Here is a 12117-nt window from a genome sequence, read left to right on the forward strand (position 1 = left end):
AGCTTATGAGTTATGAAAATACACACATTTCCGTCTCAAATACACACTTTAATTTTGCTATACATATAGCAATTCATCCAAGTAAAAACTTCTAGTTAAGTAGACTGGGGTACACATAATGAGAGCTACTAACAGGAGCTAGAGAACTATCAGTAACTCACAAGCTACTCGTTGGAGAAGCCTGATCTAATACAAGCACTCCATCAGAGGTGAAGAATATCTGAAACAGCCTAAGACCATGAGATAAGAGAGAACTACTGCTCTGCACGAAGGCAAAAATCGCTCTGGAAACCACAGGCCCAAAAGAAGCAAGCAGGACATGGCAATGACACAGGCTACATACCCAAAAAGGACAGAGATCATAGCCTATTTTTTTCAATCGAAAATGACTACCTAAAAAGTTAAGTACAACTTCAAATAAGTGCTTGATTTTATAAAGAGTTTATCCCCAAGAGAGAGTCATTTCTACCTGAATGACATGATGTCGCCCCGGGAAGCGGCTGGGAAGACCCTATCCAACTGGCAGTCGTCAATGTCTGCTGCTAACCAAGAGTCACACAGGAAATGCCACTTCTGCTGAGCCTCCAAGTCAATTACCATTATCCTGTTCACGTACCTGTAAGAGGGAAGAAGAAAACCAGACACAAAAAAAAACCAGAGTTGACGATCTGCAGAACTGGACATAGAATTTGTATGCTGAACAAGTCTACAAATAACCAGCACTACCCCAGGAATACTTATGCAGGCATGCGTAATGTCAGATTTACTACAAACCAACACTCAAGTTATGTAAAGGAGTAGTAAGGTAGATGAAAACTTACCCACTGACCGGAGAAAATCCAGAAATAATGCTGACTCTTTGGAAACTTTACTCCAGGTCAGGGAATCAGGTTAAGTGAGTATCAGGAGTAGACACTATTAATGTTATAATGTTTTTAAACTATTATCTATAAAGAGCACATTCACGGCGCCATCTTGGTGCCAGGAGCAAAAATGAAATAAGGAAGGAAGAAGCCTTACTAAAACTAAAAATATTAAAAATAAATAAAAGTATGACAAAAAGTGAAATGTATCCATGTGTCTGAACATTGAGAAGGTACAAAACTCTAGAGACTCAGCAAGAGGTCATTCCAGAGGACAGGCCCTGGAACCCAGAATGCGTTACAATCCCATTGTGAGCATTTGAAGCAGGAAATGTCTGGGAATATAGAGGAGCTAGAGTGTATATGTTTGGCTAGTCTGTAAGAGGCCACAAAGCGGGAGAGAAAGTGGGACCAGAGCTATAAAACGCTCAATGATTCAAGCTGAGTGCTCTCAATTGAATTCTTTGATTAACGAGTAACACTTCAGGTTCTGTCACCTCTCAACGGTAAAGAAGAATTTCTGGGGACCAGCCTCAAATTCAACAGTCATTTTCTTGTAGACATCGGAACTTAGAAATAAAGGACATTACAATAATACAGTCTGATCATGACACAGGGCCTAACCAACTTTCCAAAGCTCTTGATAGGGATAAACTGATGAGTTTTTCCAGCATTTGTAGGTGTCTAAAGCCTGACAGACTCTGAATTTGTGGCTGACAGAGACAAAATTTTATAACACAGGATGTCTAAGTTCTTCACTTCTGCAAGTGTGAAGCAGGTTGGAGCAAGATGAGAAAACAAAAAATCATCATGACAGTTCTCAAATTATATCGTACTATGAAGATATCGGTCTTATTGCTGTTTAGTCTTAAGAAATTTCTAGACATTCACTGCTGAAAGGCGTGGTACTTCCCCTTAGTGTGAGATTTCCAACCACTTACGTTGAGAGGAAGCGATTATCTCCCTCTAAAGGCCCTATCAAAGCTAGGAATGTTCCCCAAACAGAGGGGCCTATTAGGATGGCGGTCGGAAAATCTCCCCCGACTACCTTGGTAGCGGGAAAAGACTGCCCGCAAGGACCACGGCATAACCGCTGGTCCAATTAGGATGCTCCGCAATCGAAATTCGACTGCGGCGGTTGGATTCTGGCGATTAACATTGCGGCGGTTGCTGCTGCCAGCAGCACCGCCGCGGTGTGAAAAGGAGCATGTCATGCATTTCACTGCACTGCCTGGTAGGCACTGCACAGTGCCTGTCATCTGGTACAGGGACATGGTACCCCCCCCAGTGCACTCACACAACCCCCAACCCATTGGGGGCCCGCATGCCTTTCCATGGCGGTTCCACCGCCCAGAAAGGCTGGCTACCACCAGCATCATAATCACGCCGGCGGAGCCTGGCCCTGCACCGTCATCATTGTAGCGGTCCAGTTCCGCCCGCTAGGCATGCGTGCGGACTGGTACCGGCGGAAAAGTGGCGGGCGGAGATTCTCACTACCGCGGTCGTCACCGCCATGCTAATAGGACTGGCGTTTTTCAGGGTTGCGATCGCGGGCGGATGTCTGCCGCCGGTCGCCACCGCCGCTCCGGCGGTGGCCATCCGCCCGCCATCCTAATAAACCCTAAAGTATTACCTCCAAGAAATGTAGCCAACCAGGCGTCTTACAGTGAAAATTCGCACTCGGCAGATTGAAAAATTAATTGATTTGCAAAATCATATTGATCTTGACAGTCTGACCTCTTCAAGTAGTAACCCATGATCAAACAACAATTGCTGTGGAAAGTTAATAGGAATGGTTCATGTGAAATGCCTCCCAATATGGGCGAACGTTCAAAATTAAAGTCCCCGTAGTTTGATGCCCAATGCCGGGAATGGAAAAGCAAATTGAGGAATAGGAAACGGGCTAATGTAACATACATGGATGGCAGCTCCTACCAAGAAATCTCTAGGAAATATAAAGCTGGGATAAAAATGAATAAACGGCAAGCATACACAAGGAATTAGGATGAAACGATGGTGATAATTTCAACCAATGATGTGATGAAATTTTGCAAACTGGTGCGCTTAGGGGTGCCTGGTAGGGAGGTAAGAACAGGAGGTATGGTATCTGAATAGCGTTGAGTAAAACATTTAACGTTAGTATATGCAGAGAAAGACAATGTGGGAAATAAGAAGACTTTCAGTACGACCCCAAATTACTCTCCCTATTGTCAGAATCTGCAATTGGAGATATTAATATGCAAATATAATTAAACAGTTCTGCAGGACCGGATGATCTGCTGGCACTCATAATGAACACTAATATAAACTGATAGGCAAAATTCTATGGAGATACATTTAAACTATTTAAATCTGCTCTGACCTATCCTGAGAAGTGGAAAGGTGCAATAACACAACCAATCTTTAAAAAGGGTGATCCAGTAGACCCCAAAAACTATTGATTAATTAGTTTAATGGGTGTGGGTGCAAAAATTTACAGCAAAGTATTGTTCCAGGCACTTTCACAAAGGTGTGAAGAGCTGAATCTGATACAATTGGAACAGGGTGGCTTTAAGCCAGGGCATTTATTATAGATCACTGCCTTAACCTATGGGCTACTGCACAAAAATTCTTAGAAACTGGGGGCTCTTTCTTTAAATGTTTTGTAGATTTTCGGGCTGCCTTTGACCTCGTGGAAACAGAACTTTTGTGGGACAAATTGGAAAGTATGGAAAGTCTGGGTGCTTTATTTGGGATATTAAAAGAGCTCCACATGTATGAATGTCATATGCTCCTGTCATTCTAGCGGCCGGCCGGAAGGTTGTAGGCCCATACTTGTATATTCTTGAGATTGCAATAAACGGTTTCAAAAAAAAAAAAAAAAAGAGCTCCACAGTGGAAATTCAGCTAGAGTAGAATTGGACACCGATGGTAGCCCTTCCAAGGAGATCAGCATTAACCATAATCTACGGCAAGGTTGTGTGATGGCCGACTCTTTTTGCCCCGAACCTGGCTGACCCCCCCAAAACACTATTAAGTACTCACTCCTTTTCTTCTGATATGGGGGGGTTCCCACATATCATGTCTGATTTTGGCGGCAGATCTTGTTGTTATGGATTGTATGTCAGTTGGCTTACAAAGAAAATTGGGCGAAGGTCCACATACTTTTAGACCGTTAATATATTTTAACTTTGTGACCGGAAATTTGAAAGGCTATTTTAAAAAATAAATAATATTAGATCAAGATTGGTTGCACTTCAATTTTTATTTAGAATGCAATTTTCATCAGATGTAACATGTGCCTTAGCCAGATTTTTTATGTTTGTAAACAACTATGTACCATATCACTTGCAGCCTAATTTAATGTTTAACCTATGTACAGTCTAAGCTGAGATATATTTAAAGTACTGTGTAAATGATTTCCTGTACATTGTAAGCAATTACATGATGGCTTTTTAACTATTTATTGTTTAAGCAACATGATCTCAAATAAACAAATGTTTAGCACTGCTGAATGCCTATCAGGCACTCCTGTAGCCGTTGGATGGAATTTGAGGTATGCTGACCTAATTTAAGTGAGAAAAGAGAGTCATCAGTAACGTGCTGAATCCAAAGACCACCTAAAGCAACACAGGAGCTTGTTATAAGGGCCCTGTGTGACTTTACATGGAGATGACATGTCTGCAGAGTGGAATGAAGGGAGAGCACATATTAAGACCTATTGGGTAAGACAGCGAATCATGCTAGGGCCTGCTCGCCTTCTATCAGGGTGGATCAAATAGGAGGACCTCAAGCTCCTCCTATTTGATAGACATCTGGGTAAATCACCCTTGACCATGCCTAAGTACTCTACCCAGGAGACAAACTACCTTCATGGTGTGTCCTCACCATCTTAATCAATGCTTGAACCGTGTACAACCCTGTACAATGGCTGCTTTTGTCATGTTCACAGCTACTGAACGTAATTATTGTAATTGTAATTTGCTGTACCCTTTTATCATGCTACTGCTGTAAAGCGCTCTGATGTCTTCGGGCCATGTCCGTGCTATATAGAATTGCAACAACAAAAAAACACCCATGACTCATTTTGCCATTAGAACAATACAAAAAGATCAGTTACTAAAACTGTAAGGCACAGTACCTGGTTATTTACATTCAGAAGGATATACATGCATTTCAACATACAAAACAACTTGTGAAGCTGAAAAGTCACAAACCCAGTTTTTCATGATAGAATATTACAAGCATGAGAAAAAAAGTATGACGCTAATACAATTAGCAGATCCAATTGATGGTGTAGCAATGCAGAATCCAGCACCCTGGTGCACGTGTTATTCAATGTCAGTAATTATTCACCTTCTTGACCCAAAATACACAACCTTCCAATCATATTTTTTCAATTAGACATGAATACGTTGAATAGGGATGTGTCCCTGCTTTCTCTGCAGAATTAATCACTACTCAGGAAGAAACAACCCGCCCCTCCTTGACTGCTTGATGGTCTGCACCATCTAATGATTTATTTTTTGTTAGGAACAGTCCTACCACCTTCATATACATTCAGGTGGAATTCTGTCTAAGGAACAATCACACACACACACAAAACACTTTGAGGGCTCGTCTGGTCACAACAGTGTGGGTTACATAGGACCTCTCCCACACGCTCACTTGCTCTCCATACATAGCTCTACTTATTTCTGGATCTCTCTCGCCTTCTCCAGCTCTCCTTCTCTTTAGCTGTATCAAAAGTCCCTTTGCCCTCAAGTTTTGGTACTTGAAATCCTCTTCATGTACACCTTCATACTGAGAATAGTTCCATACTCAACAGCACTCACATAACATTGATCTTATCAGACAATGTTTGACATTCACTCCTGGTTCTTATAATCCAACATTTTCGTCTCCATCCCCTTAGAGTCAATGTTATTTGATAATATATTAGGTACTTTAAACTCTGGGTGGTTTTACCTAGTTAGTAAGATGTGACTGATTTGTCCTCTTCCTTCCTAACAGGGCTGCTGGACCCAAAGCACAGATGGACTGGTGAAGAGTGGTACTCAAACCGCAATTCACTTGAATCCAGTCCCTGATGTTCTCCCCTAGGTCACCCATGATTTGGCATTGTTGAATTTGCCCACGTGGCAGGGGTGACCATGGAGTATGAAAAATTCCCACTAAGATCCAAAATATCTGTCAACAGCACTAAGAGACAACAATCTCTTCATTATAGGCTTAGCTACTAATTGGAGACATATCTGGGACTTGTGGCCTTTCAATCTTAAGTAGCTATAATACCTTTAGTGAATACTTCTAAATCAGTAGTCAACGTCCCTCTCCTTGTCTTCTAATGCCCTCTACGCAATGATTTGAGTTGTACTGATGGTCAGGTCTTTCTGATGTGACTTGGCAACCCCAAGAAGAAAGTGTGGATTGCATCATCATAAAGGTAATGACCAAACAAAAGCAGGCCTTAAGAGTCTATCTCCATATTGGGCAGTTTTTAAAGCATAATTGTTCACCATCAATGAAGGTCTTGTGGTCCTATACTTATTGCAGTTCTATTAAAATTAGTTGTCAAACAACCATGTTTTCTGGAGTCTAGAAGGCCATATGATGTGGTTCTTATATCAAATAATGGGATGTGATTTCCACTGTTTGGAGTCATAAACAAGCTGAGATCTACCACATCATACTTTTTCTGGTAAAGAGAACCAGAAGCCGCATCTTGCCATTACAGTGTAGAGTTTTCAAAGCAATGGAATGGTCAAATGTTTATGCTAGAAAGGAGGAAAAGTTATGATGGAAAATCTGGTCCTTGAGTACGCTCTTTTAAATTGAATCCGGTCAACCGCAACCATTTAAAGGTTTCGTTTTGCGAGAGACCAGTTCATCTTTTTCTAACAATAATTACTCTGGCTGCCCCATTTTAACTATGCATGCTGCAACACTAACAATGAACAGGTGTTGTCCACGATAATAATACAAGAGGAGTTCGGGAGGGAGTGACAAGTTTGAGAAGATGCTTTAAGTGGAAGCGCATCTCTAAGATTTAAACGATCTAAGAACAATCTCAACACAAAAGAACACAAATATGTTTAATAGCAGCAGTGCTTAGTCTGTAATAAAAACTAAGAGCAGGGTCCAATGTTTGTCTTAGGATCTGGCTGCTGTCCCTTTTTCAGTAACTTAATAAATAATTTCAGATTTGCCAGAACAAGACCTGATATCAGACAGCATCACAAAAGGCCTTCTCCAGGTAATAGAAATGGTTAAGCCCACACATTTTTAAGTTTGAAAGCGTTATTATACAGATTCACTAAATGAACAGCTTCATACAAAACAAATGACAGCAAATGAGTTCAATATCCTTAAAAGTGAAATAATAAATTATACATTCATATAATGTGTCAGAGAATTTTAGTTCAAAAATAAGAAACACTATTAAAACAACGTCTATTATTGACTCCTATATAAAAAAAATATCAAAACTTAAAAAGATTTAGAAGAAAACGAAGTGAGATGGTTTTTGACATCATTATGAAGAATCCTTAGGCTGATAGCTGATTAGAAAATTTATAGAAACTGATAATAGTTTTAACTTTGTTGTAGAAGAAAGATGAAGGCTCAGTCATAGTTGCAATCTCAACCAGTCTGGCCAAGGTTTAACTATTTTGGAAAAGTAGCACAGAATCCAAGCTTGAAACATTTCAGGAGTGACTGTTCGAAACTAGGGTGACTCACAGAGCAACAACCAAGAAGACTGCCGCGCAGGCAGTAAGGGTGGATGGCATTGTGTTCAGGCTAGGAAAAATGGCTTGCCACACCTATGATGTGGAGATAAGAGCAGCGGTGGGGCATGAAGGGAGTATTTGCGAACTCTCCATATTATAAAAAGGGGAAGACCTAGCTGAGACACCATTCATGTACTTGGCCTTATGGAGGAGACTGAAATTAGCAGGACTGAAGCCTTATCGAAAGAGTGATCTAGTGGTGCAGATTAAGCCCAACCGTTTCAAGCGTTTACTGGTTGAAACAGCTTGTTTGGTTGGTGTTACCTCAGCTCCTGGAGGCAACCCCCACCTCTGATTCTTATTTAGCTACGCATTTTCCACAATCAGATTTTGCCAGCTACGACAGCCAAGGGTGAAATCAAGTACGTCTGAACTATGCTCATGTTTTTTTCGGATTTCCATCATGCTGTACAGAAGATCAGAGGCTGTTTTTTGATCGGATGAAACACTCTCTAAGGCGCAAAGAGTTCCCATATCCCATCACATTTAGTGCAGAACTAAATGTTATAAAATTAGGATAGGATTTCTGACATTATGTTCACTCGCAAGTCTGTGGTGGTGATGGTTTTCTGTCAGTGGAACCAGTGACAACTTGTATGTCTGGAAAACCGACATCTCCTGACTCCCTGACTTGAGGTATGAGATGTGAAAGGTCGCTAAAAGGACAGCTCCAATTTCTGGTGGGTTTAGAGGAGCCGTCATGGTGATGACTTCTCTGAAGACACAGAGCTCTAAAGAGGTTGGGGTGTTCATTTGCCAGGGTGGCGGAGGTTATAACATCCTCCATCCTGGTGGAGTACTCGTCAAACACAGAATAACCTCCTTAGTCATCTGAAATGCAATCTCCAAAAATGTCATGTCTGATGCACATTAAGCTTGATGAACATAAGGCTTAAAGTAAGCTATGCAGCTGCACCTGTGCTAATAAGTTTGGATTCCTCAATGGGCTATGAGCCAGTCATAAGGCCCTATATAAAATACTTGAAATGAAAACAAGGGACATAAATAAATAAATAAAGCATAGACTAACGTTAAGTACTTTCAGAGGAATTTGGATGGGACAAATGATTTTGACACTAAAAAACTCACTCGCATACATTTTCTGGCAAAACAGAATGTACATTATTTGGCGGAACTCTGAGAAATTACACCAACAATTTGTATTCTAAAGCATACTAAGGAAAAATTTCCAGAGATACAGTAAATGCTTGATAAACTGTTCTGAGAAGCAAAAAGCACAACTAAAACTGTGGATGTATAATAAATGAAAAAATAACTTACCTTTGGTAACACTCTTTCTTGTGCATAATCCATCTAATCGCAGATCCCCCCACCTTCTGAGTACCTGCAAGAGCCAGAATGGATCTGGAGATTTTTCTGAGCAATTGCATTGTGTGTCAGTATGTTGTGTCGTGAAGCTCCACGTCGGGTCAGTCCCATCCCAGAAGAGACTTCGGGGGCCACATATAACTGCCAACTCCATGTGTTGATGTCAGTTTCTTTCTTATATTCATGGGCACCATCAGACACGGAGCTCTCATGTAAGGAAATGCTTCTTTTTGCATTGTCACCCCCAAAGTTTTGCACTGCTGATGCTGTTTTTTGGACTTGAGAGTGCACTAAGGCCTGCTAAACAGACCTCAGTACCAGTGCCCTGATCCTTAAAAGTGTATGTTTGATTGGTTTACACCCAATTGGCATAGGCTAACTTATTTTTAAGTCACTAGTGCATGGTACAAGGGGTACACAGGGCATGTAAGTTAGAGTGTCCCTGAAGCATTTTTTGTGCCACCCTGAGTAGGACAAGGTAAAACATGGTTCCCAGTCTGCCACTGCAACCTGGAAGGGCGATTTAAAACTGCTACCTTGACTTTGGCAATTTAAGCAATGGCAAAGCTCAAACTTCTTTTTCAGTGTGTGTAAGTCACCCCTACAGTAAGCCTATCGAGTGCTAACGCAAAGTGCAACCTATTAAAAAGTAGAACATGTGTTTAAATATTCCAGGAAAACCCCAAAACTGTTTTCTTTCCTGCAAGAGAGATTGGTAGCCCCACTGGCGAGTAAAGGGTTGCACTCTGACAATGCAGCTGTGCTAATTTCTGAATGGCACTACCAAAGGTGATACTCTAAGGTATCAAACAACTCGTTACATTAAGCCCGACTTGATGTCCAAGTCGAAATTAATGTAACTTGTTGACACATGCAACTTGCCTCAGGTTTTCCAGTGGCCATTTGATGAGGCTGGCCACGAGGTAACCTTCTGCCCACCTGGAAGGAGCCACATGGTGTGTTAGCCCAAAAGGGGAGCTTCGAAGGGGAAGCCACCTGTGAAGGGCAAAGGGCATCAGGGACAGAGAAACACTGGCCAAACAGTTTTTTCTGTGGGTCTGTAGCCCACAGGAAGCAACATCCCAGGGGTGGGCTACTGCGCTTTTGAGGACAAGAGTGGGGTTCTGCTACTACTGGCACGCAAAATGCAGATCTGGCTGGACTGGAAAAGAGGATTTAAGAAGGAGGACTGCCCTGCTGCACCAAGGAACCGGCAAAGAAGAGGCTGCATCAAAGTTGGACTGCACGTGCTGCAGCATGGGCTAGAGAACGAAGGACTGTGCCTGCTGTGTTCCGCTCATGGAGGAGTTATTCCCCAAGCCCTGTCAGAAGCAGAAACAGCAAGAGGCAGTTGGCGTACTTCCTTTTCGCAGCAAAATGTCACAAAAGCTGAAGAGACCTGCCTGGCAAGTTGGTAGCAGAGATCACTGGATCATCGCCCTTCATGCAGCCTAAGAGACCAGGACCCGACACTGAAAAGTTGGACCTGAGTCTGGTGGACTCGGGAGAGTAGTTAGAGTGCAGCTTTGTCACCCAAGGTGCACTGCCAAAGGGGAGCACTGAGGAATGAAAGTGCTTGGAGTTCACCTGAAATTGCAGTAAGCGCCCGTGGGACTGCAGGACAGAAATGTGAAAATAGGCATTCTGCAAATCCCACACCACCATCCAGATGCCAGGATCCAGGGCTGAAAGAACTTGAGTCAGAGTGAGAATCTTGAACTTGTCCTTTTTGAGGAAGAAGTACGGAGGTCAAAGATCCAAAATAGGATGGGTGCACTGACAGAATATCGAGTTTTTAATTTCGACCTACCATAATATCGAGTTTTAAATATCGTAGGTCAAGATAATCGACTGCAAGGATATCGTGGTACAGAATATCGACAGTAAAGTAAGAAATATTGTTTTTTTACATATCGAAGACAATAATACCGTTTGTAAAAATGTTGTTGTTAATAATATCGATGTTCATATTAGTGTTCTGTATTTTAGTATGTGTGTTAACAGTATGTGATGTCATTTTTTGGTAACATTTTTTTTTAAATGTATGTGTTCAGTTTTTAGCAGTAAATACTTTTTGTAAATTAATTTTTGCGTATTTTAGTTCTGTAGCGGGTTGGGGGTTTATAGGGGAATGGGGGGGGAAGTAATTTAATTATAAAAAAGTAATTATTCATTTTTATTTATTAGTATTTACAATAATGCATTATTAATTATGAATTGGATATTAATTAATATTAATTCATTAATAGATAATTATGTAAATTGTGTTATTTTTATAGGAGTGGGTTGTGGGTTTATAGGGGAATAGGGTGGGAAGTAATTTATTTATAATAAAATAATTATCAATATGTATTTATTAGAATATATAATTAATTTACTAATAATTAAGTATTAATTGGTTATTAATTAATATTAATTAATAGATAAGTGTATAAATTGTGTTTTTTTAGGAGCTGGTTGTGGGTTTATAGGGGAATAAGGTGGGAAGTAATTTAATTATAATAAAGTAATTATCAATATTTATTCATTAGTATTTATAATTAAATTATTATTAAGAAATTATTAATTGGTTATTTAATTTTAATATTTATTTATTTGATAAGTATGTTAATTTGAACCCTCTGCTATCCAACACTTTCCCTACTGTTGCACTCAGTGGAGTGGGATTAGTAATTTTTACCCCTACGCTATCCAACACTTTCCCTACTGCTGTACTCTGTGGAGTGGGAATAGTTATTTTTACCCCTACGCTATCAAATTCTTTCCCTACTCTTGCACTCTCTGGAGTGGGAATAGTAATTTGTACATCTCCGCTTTCCAATACTTTCCCTACTGTTGCACTCACTGGAGTGGGAATAGTAATTTTTACCCCTCCGCTATCCAAAACTTTCCCTACTGTTGCACTCACTGGAGTGGGAAAAGTAATTTTTACCCCTACGCTATCCAACACTTTCCATGCTGTTGCACTCTCTGGAGTGGGAATAGTAATTTTTACCCCTATGCTATCCAACACTTTCCCTACTGTTGCACTCATTGGAGTGGGAATAGTTATCTTTAGCCCTTCGCTATCCAACAGTTTCCTAACTGTTGCACTCTCTGGAGTGGGAATAGTAATTTTTACCCCAACGCTATCCAACACTTTCCCTACTGTTGCA

General features: G+C 40.8%; 1 protein-coding gene across 1 annotated transcript in view; it reads right to left on the reverse strand.

Annotated features, from left to right (window-relative positions):
* Nucleotides 1-12117, reverse strand: part of LOC146776319 (polycystin-1-like protein 3) — a 729731-nt gene that overhangs the window by 549110 nt on the left and 168504 nt on the right. Inside the window, exon 12 of the mRNA XM_085639623.1 lies at nt 470-616. Within this exon, the coding sequence (XP_085495749.1) occupies nt 470-616 (147 nt within the window). The remainder of the gene's footprint in view (nt 1-469; nt 617-12117) is intronic.

This window comes from Triturus cristatus, chromosome 12 (assembly GCF_964204655.1).
Source record: "Triturus cristatus chromosome 12, aTriCri1.1, whole genome shotgun sequence".
NCBI lineage: Eukaryota > Metazoa > Chordata > Amphibia > Caudata > Salamandridae > Triturus > Triturus cristatus.